This window comes from Rhinoraja longicauda, chromosome 30 (assembly GCF_053455715.1).
Source record: "Rhinoraja longicauda isolate Sanriku21f chromosome 30, sRhiLon1.1, whole genome shotgun sequence".
Lineage (NCBI taxonomy): Eukaryota > Metazoa > Chordata > Chondrichthyes > Rajiformes > Arhynchobatidae > Rhinoraja > Rhinoraja longicauda.
Window position 1 is genome coordinate 179,783 of NC_135982.1, and position 13,316 is coordinate 193,098.

At 53.9% G+C, this 13,316-nt stretch overlaps 1 protein-coding gene across 1 annotated transcript in view; it reads left to right on the top strand.

The window, feature by feature from the left end:
• ncapd2 (non-SMC condensin I complex, subunit D2) overlaps positions 1-12,602 on the top strand; it is a 35,186-nt gene extending 22,584 nt beyond the window's left edge. The window contains exons 8-11 of the mRNA XM_078425080.1: positions 4,940-5,040; positions 6,512-6,601; positions 10,324-10,396; positions 12,565-12,602. Of these exons, the coding sequence (XP_078281206.1) occupies positions 4,940-5,040; positions 6,512-6,601; positions 10,324-10,396; positions 12,565-12,576 (276 nt within the window). The 3' untranslated portion in view covers positions 12,577-12,602. The remainder of the gene's footprint in view (positions 1-4,939; positions 5,041-6,511; positions 6,602-10,323; positions 10,397-12,564) is intronic.
• Positions 12,603-13,316: the final 714 nt, after the last annotated feature.

Sequence of the window (13,316 nt, forward strand, 5' to 3'; positions counted from 1 at the left end):
GCCCGGAGACCGGACACTGAGGGCCCGCAGCCATGAGCTACCCCGACCCTGACGGCGAGCCCGAGGGTGAACCCGACGCCAAACTGCTGCACACCATGCGGCTGTACAGGTGAGCGGGGAGGGGGGGAGAGGGAGTGCGAGGGAGGGGAGGGGTGGGCAGGTAGTGGGGGAAAGGGGTAGGTGGTTAGAGGAGGCGGTAGGTAGTGAGGGGAAGGGGAGTTGGGAGAGGGGACGGGTGGGCAGGTAGTGAGGGGTAGGAGGTTAGTGGGCAGAGGGAGGGAGGGGATAGGTGTGCAGGTGGTGTGGGGTAGCAGGTTAGTGGGCTGCGGGAGTGAGGGGACGGGTGGGCAGTTAGTGAGGGTGAGGGATAGGTGGTTAGAGGAGGCAATAGGTAGTGAGGGGATGGGGATTGGGGGAGGGGTGGGCTGGGAATGAGGGAGAGGGGTAGCAGGTTAGAGGGGGCGATGGGTAGTGACGGGGAGGGAGGTCTGAGGGGAGTTAGTGAGGGAGGGGAGGGAGGTCTAAGGGAGGAGTGGGCAGGTGGTGAAGGAGACGGGAATGAAGAGTAGGAGGTTAGAGGAGGGGATCGGTACTGAGGGAGGGGAGGGGGTGATATGGGGGGACACGGAGGGGAGAGTGGAGAGAGGGAGGGTGGATGGGGATGGGAGGTTCCCCTGACAATGGCAGTGTGAGGCTTAATGTTCTCTGTCGTGACTGGTGTAAGTGAGGTCTAATAAACTTGCTGCTCATTGAGCCTGGACTGATGGCACAGGAGAGGGTGAGCACGTCTTTTTGTGTTTATGGTGGAAAATTAAATCAGCATTCAGCCAAGGCTGCCAACAATATACAGCAGTAAACCTGATGAGTTGACACTAAAGATAGACACAAAGAACTGGAGTAACTCAGCGGGTCAGGCTGGATCTGTGGAGAACATGGATAGGTGACGTTTCACAGAGTGCTGGAGTAACTCAGCGGGTCAGATAGCATCTGTGGAGAACATGGATAGGTGACGTTTCACAGAGTGCTGGAGTAAAGGGCTTGTCCCACTTTAGCAATTTTTTAGGCAACTCCCGGCGACTGTCAAAGTCGTAGCAGATCGCCGAAAAAAACTAGCCGTACGACAATGTCCACGACAATGTACACCACAATGACCACGACTGCTGTGTTGTTTGTAGGGGAAATGCACGCCTGACCATGAGGACAGCAAGGTCCGGCCAGCCCTTTTCACACGTCAATGCCGCCTCCGAACGTGACATCTGTGGTCTAAACCCGTCGACTGAAAAGCAGGTGCAGCAGCCAGGTGTGGATTGTGGGCATAGTCCGTGATGCTCACCTGGCTGTTGCAGCTGCGTTTCAGTGGACGGGTTTAGACCACACATGTCATGTTTGGAGGTGGCATTGACGTGTGAAACGTTCTGGCCGGACCTTGCTGTCCTCATGGTCAGGCATGCATTTCCCCAACAAACAACACAGCAGTGAAACTCAGTATATCTTTTTAGTAGTGTCTGTCTATGTGTGAGCTTTGGCTTTTAATAAACGTTGTGAAATGGCTGTGGATGTGCTTGCCTCATTGATCTAAATGAATGAATGAAGAGTTCTCAGCGCAGCGCATGTGTAAGCGTTTGATTTTAATGGTCAAAATGAATGCTAATAGAATCTGTGAATGACATGTCATGGAAAAAGTACTTAGAAATTCAATAAAATCCGACAGCTATTTTTTAAGAAATCAACAAAATCAACTTTATTCAAAAACAACATATTCCTATGAAAGATGGGTAACTGCATGCAAAAGGGGCACTTCAAACAAATGCAAACAGAGTGCTGGAGTAACTCAGCGGGTCAGGCAGCATCTGTGGAGAACATGGATAGGTGACGTTTCACAGAGTGCTGGAGTAACTCAGTGGGTCAGGCAGCATCTGTGGAGAACATGGATAGGTGACGTTTCACAGAGTGCTGGAGTAACTCAGCGGGTCAGGCAGCATCTGTGGAGAACATGGATAGGTAACGTTTTGGGTCAGGACCCATCTTCAGATACTAAGCTTGGTTTTGACTTTCACATTGGTTGTTTGTTGGGAAACGTCAGAATATGCAACCTCCACTGCTGTGTGGCCAATTTAAGTAAAGGTTACTGGGCCTCAAAGTTTCACCTTTTACCTTGGCCTAGATGAACGTTTAAATCTCTCTGTTTAAGGTCACCTCTCCTGGAATCTTGGATTGAGGAAGCTGGTTTTATAAATGGAATAGGATTAAATTTCTCTTTAAGACGACTGAGTAGATTTCACTGAAGTGAACATGATTCTGAGGATATCTAACAAAATAGTTGCTATGTGGCTTGCTGTATGTGATGTATTATATCTAGGTGTACATGGCACAGATTCCAAGTAGTGTTTGGCCATTCTGGGCTGAGGTGAGAAATTCAGGGACCATTGAATCTCCAGGAGTTTCTAGACAGTGGGGTCTCTGGCATTGAGTATGTTCAAAGCCATAATGTCATGTGACAGGAGGAGAATGAGGCCATTCGGCCCATCGTCTACTCCGTCATTCAATCACGGCTGATCTATCTCTCTCTCCTAACCCCACTCTCCTGCCTTCTGCCTAAAACTCCTGACACCCGTACTAATCAAGAACCTATCTGTCTCTGCCGTAAAAATATCCATTGACTTTGCCTCCACAACCGTCTGTGGCAATGAATTCCACAGATTCACCACCCTCTGACTGAAGAAATTTATCCTCGTCTCCTTCCTAAAGGAACGTCCTTTAATTCTGAGACTGTGCCCTCTGGTCCTAGACTCTCCCACTAGTGGAAACATCCTCTCCTCATCCACTCTATACTTCTCACTATTCTGTAAGTTTCTATGAGGTCCCCCCTCAACCTTCGAAACTCCAGCAAGTCAATTTGTTGAGGCAAAGGATGAGTTATATTGAATGAATGAGCAGATGTGAGTGGGTTTGTGGTGTGCAGGTCTGCACACTACAGTCTCTTCCACTTATAGATCTGCTTCCACATTAAGGAGTTGTTGACACATTGTCCCCCTCTCCCACTCTTTCTGTCACCACTGCTCTGCCAGTTTTACAGTCTTTCCGTTATCTAGTTTGTAACAATTCTCACTTATCTGCTGTAGTATTTGATGTTGCTCAGGGCACTTGAGAAACGTACACAGTAATCAGGCAAAATCTGTGGGGTTTTGTAAAAGTGCAATTATCTGTTGAGGTTGCTTCTCTTGGAGAATCTGGAGCCAGTGGGGCATTGTTTAAAGATAAAGGGTACGTGTTTTAGACACCTGTGCCGATGTCTTTTCTGAGAGTTGAGAGACCTTGTCCAAACGTTGAATCTTCCATTATTTCTGAATGGGGAATATTGGGAAATTGTTTTTAGAGAGACAGTGTTCCCTGAAGGTGGAATCTCATGTGGATAGGGTGGTGAAGAAGGCATTTGGTATGCTTGCCTTTATAAATCAGAGCATCGAGTATAGAAGTTGGGATGTAATGTTAAAATTGTACAGGGCATTGGTGAGGCCGAATCTGGAGTATGGTGTGCAGTTCTGGTCACCAAATTATAGGAAAGATGTCGACAAAATGGAGAGGGTACAGAGGAGATTTACTAGAATGTTGCCTGGGTTTCAGCACTTAAGCTACAGAGAGAGGTTGAACAGGTTGGGTCTTTATTCTTTGGAGCGTAGAAGGTTGAGGGGGGACTTGATAGAGGTTTTTAAAATTTTAAGAGGGACGGACAGAGTTGACGTGGGTAGGCTTTTCCCTTTGAGAGTGGGCAAGATTCCAACAAGGGGACATAGCTTCAGAATTGAGGGACAAAAGTTTAGGGGTAACATGAGGGGTAACTTCTTTACTCAGAGGGTGGTGGCTGTATGGAATGGGCTTCCGGTGGAAGTGGTGGAGGCTGGCTCGATTTTATTATTTAAGAGTAAATTGGATAGGTATATGGATAAGAGGGGATTAGAGGGTTATGGTCTGAGTGCAGGTAGATGAGACTAGGTCAGAGAGAGTGGTCGGCGTGGACTGGTAGGGCCGAACGGGCCTGTTTCCGTGCTGTAGTTGTTATATGATTGTTATATGGTTATCTCTGTTCTAAATGGCCAACCCCTTATTCTTGAACTGTGGCCCCTGGTTCTGGACTCCCCCAACATTGGGAACATGTTTCCTGCCTCCAATGTGTCCAACCCCTTAATAATCTTATATGTTTCGATAAGATCCCCTCTCATTCTTCTAAATTCCAGTGTATACAAGCCTAGTCGCTCCAGTCTTTCAACATACGATAGTCCCGCCATTCTGGGAATTAACCTAGTAAACCTACGTTGCACGCCCTCAATAGCAAGAATATCCTTCCTCAAATTTGGAGACCAAAACTGCAGTCTCACTAGGGCCCTGTACAAGGTGCGGTCTCACTAGGGCCCTGTACAAGGTGCGGTCTCACTAGGGCCCGTACAACTGCAGAAGGACCTCTTTGCTCCTGTACTCAACTCCTCTTGTTATGAACATGCCATTGGCTTTCTTCACTGCCTGCTGTACCTGCATGCTTCCTTTCAGTGACTGATGCACTAGGACACCCAGATCTCGTTGTACATCCCCATTTCCTAACTTGACACCATTCAGATAATAATCTGCCTTCCTATTCTTACCATCAAAGTGGATAACCTCACACTTATCCACATTAAACTGCATCTGCCATGCATCCGCCCACTCACACAACATGTGTACAATTGGTTTCCTTCCTGTCTCGTAGAAACTGTGAGGCAGCAGCTCTACCCGCTGCGCCACTGTGTCGCTCTTTGCCACTGTCTTTGGTGCTGGGCTGGGTACAGCAGAGGTGGTGAAGGAGAGGAGGGGTTGGAGCAGGAGAGAGGTGATGGTACATGTTGTAGGCTCGGGTGTGTTGTACAAATAAAGATGGGTGTTGTAGCTGTGACCTGCTGTCTCCCAGGGCCGTGGTGGAAGCAGTTCATCGATTAGACGCAATTGTCAGCAACAAGATGGCAACAAGATGGAAGTATTCAAGCCCGAAAACATCAGCCTTCGCAACAGGTGAGTGTGGGAGAGGGTCGGGGTGATCACGGGCTGGGTCAGTCAGGGTAGGGGTGGTCACGGGCTGGGTCGGTCAGGGTAGGGGTAGTCACGGGCTGAGTCGGTCAGGGTAGGGGTGGTCTGGTCGTGGGGGATGGGTCAGGGTAGGGGTGGTCTGGTCGTGGGGGATGGGTCAGGGTAGGGGTGATCACGGGCTGGGTCGGTCAGGGTAGGGGTGGTCACGGGCTGGGTCGGTCAGGGTAGGGGTGATCACGGGCTGGGTCCGCTGCTGAGCAGCCTGTGCTTGGTCCCCAGGCTGAAAGAGCTGTGTGTGGGGGTGGGTCAGTGTGGGGGGTGGGGGTGGTCTGGGTGAGGGTCGGTCAGAGTGTGCGTGGGTCAGTGTGGGGGTGGGGGTGGTCTGGGTGGGGGTGGGTCAGTGTGGGGGTGGGTCAGTGTGGGGGTGGGTGGGGTCTGGGTGGGGGTGGGTCAGTGTGGGGGTGGGTCAGGGTGTGGGTGTGGGTGCGTCAGTGTGGGGGTGGGGATGGTCTGGGTGGGGCCCTGTGCTGGGACCCCATGCTGAAGGAGCTGTGTGTGAAGCTGATGTTCCTGCACCCCGTGGACTACGGCCGCAAGGCTGAGGAGCTGCTGTGGAGGAAGGTTTACTACGAGGTCATCCAGCTGGTCAAAACCAACAAGAAGGTAGTGCCCGCATCACCGGGGGAGGGGGAGTGGGAGAGGGGCGGGGGGGAGGGGGGGAGGAGAGGGACGGAGGGGAAGGAGGCGGGGGGGGTGAGGGGGGAGAGGAGGGGAGGGGGTTAGGGGAGGATGAGGTTATGGGAGAGGGTTGGGGAGAGGGTAGAAAGACGAGCAGCGTGGCAAATGATTGAATCCTTGCACTTTGAATGGAGTGGGGGGAGGAGTAGGAGGGAGGGGGGCAGAGGAGGAGGGGGGAGTGGGGAATTGAGGCAGATGGGGGTGTGTGGGAGGGAGGGGGGCAGGGGGCAGAGTGGGAGTGGGGTGGGGAGTTGGCTGCAGCTAATGATTGATTCCTTGCCCTCTGGGGCAGGTTCGCTCCGTTAGTTGGAGCGTGGTGCTGATAACGCCAAGGTCATGGGTTCGGTTCCCGTACGGGTCACTGCTTTACTCTTGATTACTCAGGTCATGAAAGGTGACGTGGCGAAGGCAGGAGAATGGGGTCAAGAGGGAAAGGTAGACCGGCGTCTGTTTCTCCCGAGCCTGTGCTGCTGATCCCAGGCCAATGCCCTCCCTCCCTCCCTCCCTCTCTCCACAGATGCTGCCTGACCCGCTGAGTTACTCCAGCTCTTTGTGTCTATCTTTGGTATAAGGCAGCATCTGCAGCTCCCCCTTGCACACCTCTACCTCCCTGGTGTGCACTGGCACTGAGACTGGGAATGCCAGGTGGACCATTGCATGACATGCTCTGCCTTCCACCTGTGAATCTGAAGGGGTTCTCTTTCTCTTGCTTGTGTAGGTCGGAGGAAACTGATGACTGCTTCTGGCAAGGAAATGGAATGGGCTCAGATGGCTTGTCACAGGAGCCTGATGTACCTGGGAGACCTGGGTAAGTATCAGCACGGGGGGGACGAACGGGACCACAGGCTTGCTGACGGATTCCTCCTCCCTCCCTGGCACTGGGATCAGGTCCAGAGAAGGTTCACCAGAACCATCTCCGCCCTTGTGGTCTATCTGATTTGAGGAAGGACATCCTTGTAATTGAGGCAGTGCAGCGTAGGTTCACGAGATTGATCCTTGGAATGGTGGAACTGTCATATGAGGAAAGATTGAAAAGACTAGGCTTGTATTCACTGGAGTTTAGAAGGATGAGAGGGGATCTTATAGAGACGTATAAAATTATAAAAGGACTGGACAAGCTAGATGCAGGAAAAATGTTCCCAATGTTGGGCGAGTCCAGAACCAGGGGCCACACAGTCTTAGAATAAAGGGGAGGCCATTTAAAACTGAGGTGAGAAGGAATTTTGTCACCCAGAGAGTTGTGAATGTGCGGAATTCTCTGCCACAGAGGGGAGCGGAGGCCAAATCACTGGATGGATTTAAGAGAGCGTTAGATAGAGCTCTCGGGGCTAGCGGAATCAAGGGATATGGGGAGAAGGCAGGCACGGGTTACTGATTGTGGATGATCAGCCGTGATCACAATGAGTGGAGGTGCTGGCTCGAAGGGCCGAATGGCCTCCTCCTGCACCTATTTTCTATGTTTCTATCTGACGCTGGTCAGGCCGCATTCGCAATATTGAGAGCAATTTTGGGCTCCGTATCTGAGGAAGGATGTGCCGGCTCTGGAGAGGGTCCAGAGGAGGTTTATGAGAATGATCTCAGGAATGAGTGGGCTAACCTATGATGAGCATTTGACAGCACTGAGCCTGTACTCGCTGGAGTTTAGAAGGATGAGGGTGGACTTCATTGAAACTTACCGAATAGTGAAAGGCCTGGATAGAGTGGATGTGGAGAGGATGTTTCCACTAGTGGTTGAGTCTAGGACCAGAGGGCACAGCCTCAAGATTCAAGATTCAAGATAGCTTTATTTGTCATCCAATATTGGACGAAATTCAGTCACCCACAGTCCAACAATAAAAGCATTAAATAGGCATTAAAATTACACAACCACAAAAACACACAAAAAAAGAAACATCCATCAAAGAAACATCCATCACAGTGAGTCTCCTCCAGTCCTCTCCTCACTGTGATGGAAGGCCACAATGTCTTTCCCTTCTCCTGCCGTCTTCTCCCGCGGCCAGGTTGTTGTGGTTGGAGGCCGCGCCGGACGGTCCGCAGCGGCCCGAGCCTAAGGCGAGTCCCAGCCGCTCCCGCAGCCTCCGAAGACGGCCGGCTCCGCCGATGATAAGTCCAATCCGGGGCGGGCGAACACGCTGCCGCTGTTGCTGCACGTCGGGGCGGTCGTGGCTCCCGACATTGAAGCCCCCGCCCAGCAGAGAAAAATCCCGCGGCATATCTTAGGCCGCGCCGGACGGTGAAATGTCCGCGGCCCAAGCCCCGTCATCCGGGGCGGGCGAACACGCTGCCGCTGCCGGAGCTCCCGATGTCGGCATCCACGCGGCCCGAGCCTAAGGCGAGTCGCAGCCGCTCCCGCAGCCTCCGAGGACGGCCGGCTCCGCTGATGGTAAGTCCGGTCCGCGGGCTCTGCGAACCAGAGCCCTGTAGGCCGCCAGCTCCAGGAGTTGGGCCGATGGTAGGCCGCAGCAGGAACGGAGACAACACCCAGAAAACAAAGGTCGGGTCTCCGTTCGGAAGGGACACCTATTTACAATTTTACAGTTCCCCCCCTCCCCCCCACATACACACATAGTACACAAACACAAAAACACAACATCACATCTACAATTAAGACAAAAAAACAACAAAAACACAAAGACAGATGGACCGCAGGTAAGCCGCAGCTGCTAGGGCAGCGCCGCCATTTTGGATCAGAATTAAAGGACGTTCTGTTAGGAAGGAGATGAGGAGGAATTTCTTTAGTCAGAGGATGGTGAATCTGTGGAATTCTTTGCTACAGACGACTGTGGAGGCCAAGTCAATAGATATTTCTAAAGTGGAGATTGACGTTCTTGATTAGAATGGGTCGACTGGGCTAATATTCCCTGGAATTTAGAAGGATGGGAGGGGATCTTATAGAAACATATAAAATTCTTAATGGATTGGACAGGCTAGATGCACGAAAAATGTTCCTGATATTGGGGGAGTCCAGAACCAGGGGTCACAGTTTAAGAATAAGGGGTCGGCCATTTAGGACTGAGATGTGGAAAAACGTTTTCACCCAGAGAGTTGTGATTCTGTGGAACTCTCTGCCACAGAGGGCAGTGGAGGCCAATTTACTGGATGTATTCAAGAAAGAGTTAGATAGATCGAGCTCTAGGGGCTAGTGGAATCAAGGGATACGGGGAGAAGGCAGGAACGGGGTACTAATTGTGTATGATCAGCCGTGATCATATTGAATGGTGGTGCTGGCTCGAAGGGCTGAATGGCCTCCTCCTGCACCTATTCTCTATGTTTGTTGAGCCTCAGCACTGTGGTCACGGTGGTCTTTGCATTAGACCGTGTCCTGGTATATCCCTGTTCCGTTTGCCAACACGCCGCTGTAGTGGCAGATTCCGCTGCTCAGTCCCGGCCACTCTGTCACTCTGCACCATCATTCTGCACTGCCCTCCGTCACTCCGCACGTTCACTCCGCACGTTCACTCCGCACCGTCACTCCCGTCTTGTCTTCCAGCACGATACCAGAACGAGTTGTCGGGGGTGGACGCGGAGCAGTTGGCCGAGAGGTTCTACCACCAGTCGCTGTCTGTGGCTCCTCATGCGGTGTCCGGGGCCACTCAGAGCGGGGCCCCCTGTACCAGCGCGGGTAAATAAACCCCCCCCCCCCGTGGGGCCACTCAGTGCAGGCCCCCCCTGTAGCTGCTGGTGTAAACCCACCCCCTAGTGGGGCCACTCTGTGCGGGGTCCCCCTGTAGCTGCTGGGGTAAACCCCCCCGCCCCCCATGTGGGGCACCGTGGGCAGGAGGGGACTGGGGGAGCTGGGGTAAACCCCCCCCCCATGTGGGGCACCGCGGGCAGGAGGGGACTGGGGGCAGCTGGGGTAAATCCCCCCCCATGTGGGGCACCGCGGGCAGGAGGGGACTGGGGGAGCTGGGGTAAATCCCCCCCATGTGGGGCACCATGGGCAGGAGGGGACTGGGGGCAGCTGGGGCAGTGGGATGCAGCAGGAGAGGAGGATGTGGTGGTGCAGGTTTGGACAAGGGAGCAGTATTTTGCTTGCAGCAGAGGTTTGTGTGTAATACACAGAAGACACAAGCAAGACGATGCCCTGACATGGCTCTCTGTAACGGTGGCACAGTGGCACAGTGGCACGCCAGTAGAGCTGTTGCCTCACAGCGCCAGAGACCTGGGTTTGACCCTGACTACGGGTGCTGTCTGTACGGAGTTTGTACGTTCTCCCTGTGACCTGCGTGGGTTTTCTCCGGGATCTCCGGTTTCCTCCTGCACTCCAAAGACGTGCAGGTTTGTAGCTTAATTGGTTTGGTTATAAATGTAAATTGTCCCTAGTGTGTGTAGGATACTGTGAGTGCTCGTGGATCGCTGGTCGGCACCGACTCGGTGGGCCGAAGGGCCTGTTTCCGCGCTGTATTTCTAAACTAAAGTGAACAGTAAACCTGAGGAGAAGAGGGCGTTGGTGTTGATCAAAGTGACTGTCTTGATGAGCTGTTGTTGGGTTTGTGTTGCCTGTACATGATCCTGTCTCTGTCTCCTCAGGCATGCCCTTCAACCAGCTCGGGACCCTGGCTGGCAGCAAGTATTACAATGTGGAGGCCACTTACCTCAGATGGTAAGTGCCACTCAGAGTTCAGCGTTCTGTTGGCCTCTGGTGCTGTCGGTATATCACGGAAACAGGCCCTTCGGCCCAACCTTCCCACACCGGCCAACATGTCCCAGCTACACTAGTCCCCCCTGCCTACGTTTGGCCCATCTCCCTCCAAACCTGTCCTATCCATGTACCTGTCTAACTGTTTCTTAAACAATGGCATAGTCCCAGCCTCAACTACCCCCTCTAGCATCTCGTTCCATACACCCACCACCCTCTGTGTGAAAAAGTTACCCCTCAAATCCTATCAAATCTTTTCTCCCTCACCTTAAACCCATGTCCTCTGGTCCTCGATTCCCCGACTCTGGGCAAGAGATTCTACCCGATCTATTCCTCTCATGATTTTATACACCTCTATAAGATAAGGGAGGAGCCAGCGCTGCCGTCGCAGCTGCGGCTTGCCTGCAGTCCGTCTGTCTTTTGTGTTTTTGTTGTTTTTGTATGAATTGTAGTTTTAATATGGTGTAGTGTTTGTATGTTATGTTTTGGGGGGGGTGGGAGGGAACGGGAACTGTAAAATTCTCTCTCCCGAACGGAGACGTGACCTTTGTTTCTTTGTCGTGTCTCCGTTCCCGTTGCGGCCTACCACCGGCCATGCACCTGGGACCACCTGGGGCTCTGGTTTGCAGAGCCCGCGGCCCAGACTCACCACCTGCGGCGCTGGCTGCCTGCGGATGCTGCGGGAACGGCTGCGACTCGTCTCCGGAGGCTCCGGCGCGGGCCGCGTGGACGTCGGAAGCCCGCAGACCCCTGGATGGGGGCCGACATCGGGAGCACCGGCAGCGGCAGAGGCAACGTGTTCGCCCGCCCCGAATCGCGGGGCTTGGGTCGGCCCGTGGTCGGGAGCCCCGACCGCCCCGACGTGGCAACTCCAACAGCCTGACCGTGGGACAAGACGGCAGGGAAGAGAAAAAGACATTTTTGGCCTTCCATCACAGTGAGGAGGGACTGGAGGAGACTCACTGTGATGGATGTTTCTTTTTGTTTGGTGTTAGTTGTGATTGTATGTGTTATTGCATTTTTATTGATTATTCTTATTGGTCTTATTGTTTAACTGCGGGTAATGTTTCATTTCACTACACATTTATGTGTATGTGACAAATAAACGACTATTGACTATTGATATTGATCACCCCTCATCCTCCTGCACTCGAAGGAATAGAGACCCAGCCTGCTCAACCTCTCCCTGTAGCTCACATCCTCTAGTCCTGACAACATTCAGTCTGCTCTCTGAATCATTCAAAATACTGTGTGTGGGGTAAATGATGTGTGGGGGAACCTGTGGGACCGGCCACAGTTTGTAAAGTAGAGGGTTGTTGAAGGGTGCAGCTGCTACACAACTTGCAGGAGGTGCATGCAACCTCTCCAGGGTCCCCCGTCTCCAGGGGCCGCGTGTCCAGGGTCCCCCGTCTCCAGGGTCCCCCGTCTCCAGGGGCCGCGTGTCCAGGGTCCCCCGTCTCCAGGGTCCCCCGTCTCCAGGGGCCGCGTGTCCAGGGTCCCCCATCTCCAGGGTCCCCCGTCTCCAGGGGCCGTGTGTCCAGGGTCCCCCGTCTCCAGGGTCCCCCGTCTCCAGGGGCCGCGTGTCCAGGGTCCCCCGTCTCCAGGGTTCCCCGTCTACAGGGGCCGCGTGTCCAGGGTCCCCCGTCTCCAGGGGCTGCGTCTCCAGGGGCCGCGTGTCCAGGGTCCCCCGTCTCCAGGGGCCGCGTGTCCAGGGTCCCCCGTCTCCAGGGTGCCCAATGTCCAGGGGCCCCCGTCTCCAGGGTGCCCTGTCTCCAGGGTGCCCCGTCTCCAGGGGCCCCCGTCTCCAGGGTGCCCCATGTCCAGGGTGCCCCGTCTCCAGGGTGGCCCATGTCCAGGGTGCCCCGTCTCCAGGGTGCCCCGTCTCCAGGGTGCCCCATGTCCAGGGGCCGCATCTCCAGGAGCCCAATCTCCAGAGGACGCATCTCCAGGGGCCCTGAGAGTGAGGGAGCTGGGTGCTATCGGGGTGGGGAGAGGGAGCGTCACTGTTTCCTACACGCCGTCCCACTGCCGTGTGAGATTTAATGGGGGGGTCTCACCGCTGCCTGTTCCCCGCCGGGTGTTCTCCCTGCATGTTCTCCCCCGCCTATTGATGTGTCGTTGTCCGTTGCCAGCATCCACTCTGAAATGCCTTTTGAAGGGGCTTACGGCAACCTGACGCGACTGTTTGACAAGGCGGCCAAGGCCTACCACCAGATCCGCAGAACAGACACCAAGAAACTCTCAGTGAGCAGGCAAAGGTGAGCCGGTCTAACATGTCCGCACAGCGGCACAGTTGCTGCCTCCAACATTGTCCGCACTAGATGGCACAGCAGCTCAGCGGTAAAGTTGCTGCTGCCAACATTGTCCGCACTGCAGCAGTAAAGTTGCTGCTGCCAACATGTCCGCACTGGGTGGCACAGCGGTAAAGTTGCTGCTGCCTCCAACATTGTCCGCACTGGGTGGCACAGCGGTAAAGTTGTTGCTGCCAACATGTCCGCACTGGGTGGCACTGGGTGGCACAGCGGTAAAGTTGCTGCTGCCAACATGTCCGCACTGGGTGGCACAGCGGTAAAGTTGTTGCTGCCAACATGTCCGCACTGGGTGGCACAAGGGTAAAGTTGCTGCTGCCAACATTGTCCTCACTGGGTGGCACAGCAGTAAAGTTGCTGCTGCCAACATGTCTGCACTGGGTGGCACAGCGGTAAAGTTGTTGCTGCCTCCAACATTGTCCTCACTGGGTGGCACAGCGGTAAAGTTGCTGCTGCCAACATGTCCACACTGGGTGGCACAGCGCTAAAGTTGCTGCTGCCAACATGTCCGCACTGAGTGGCACAGCGGTAAAGTTGTTGCTGCCAACATTGTCCGCACTGGGTGGCACAGCGGT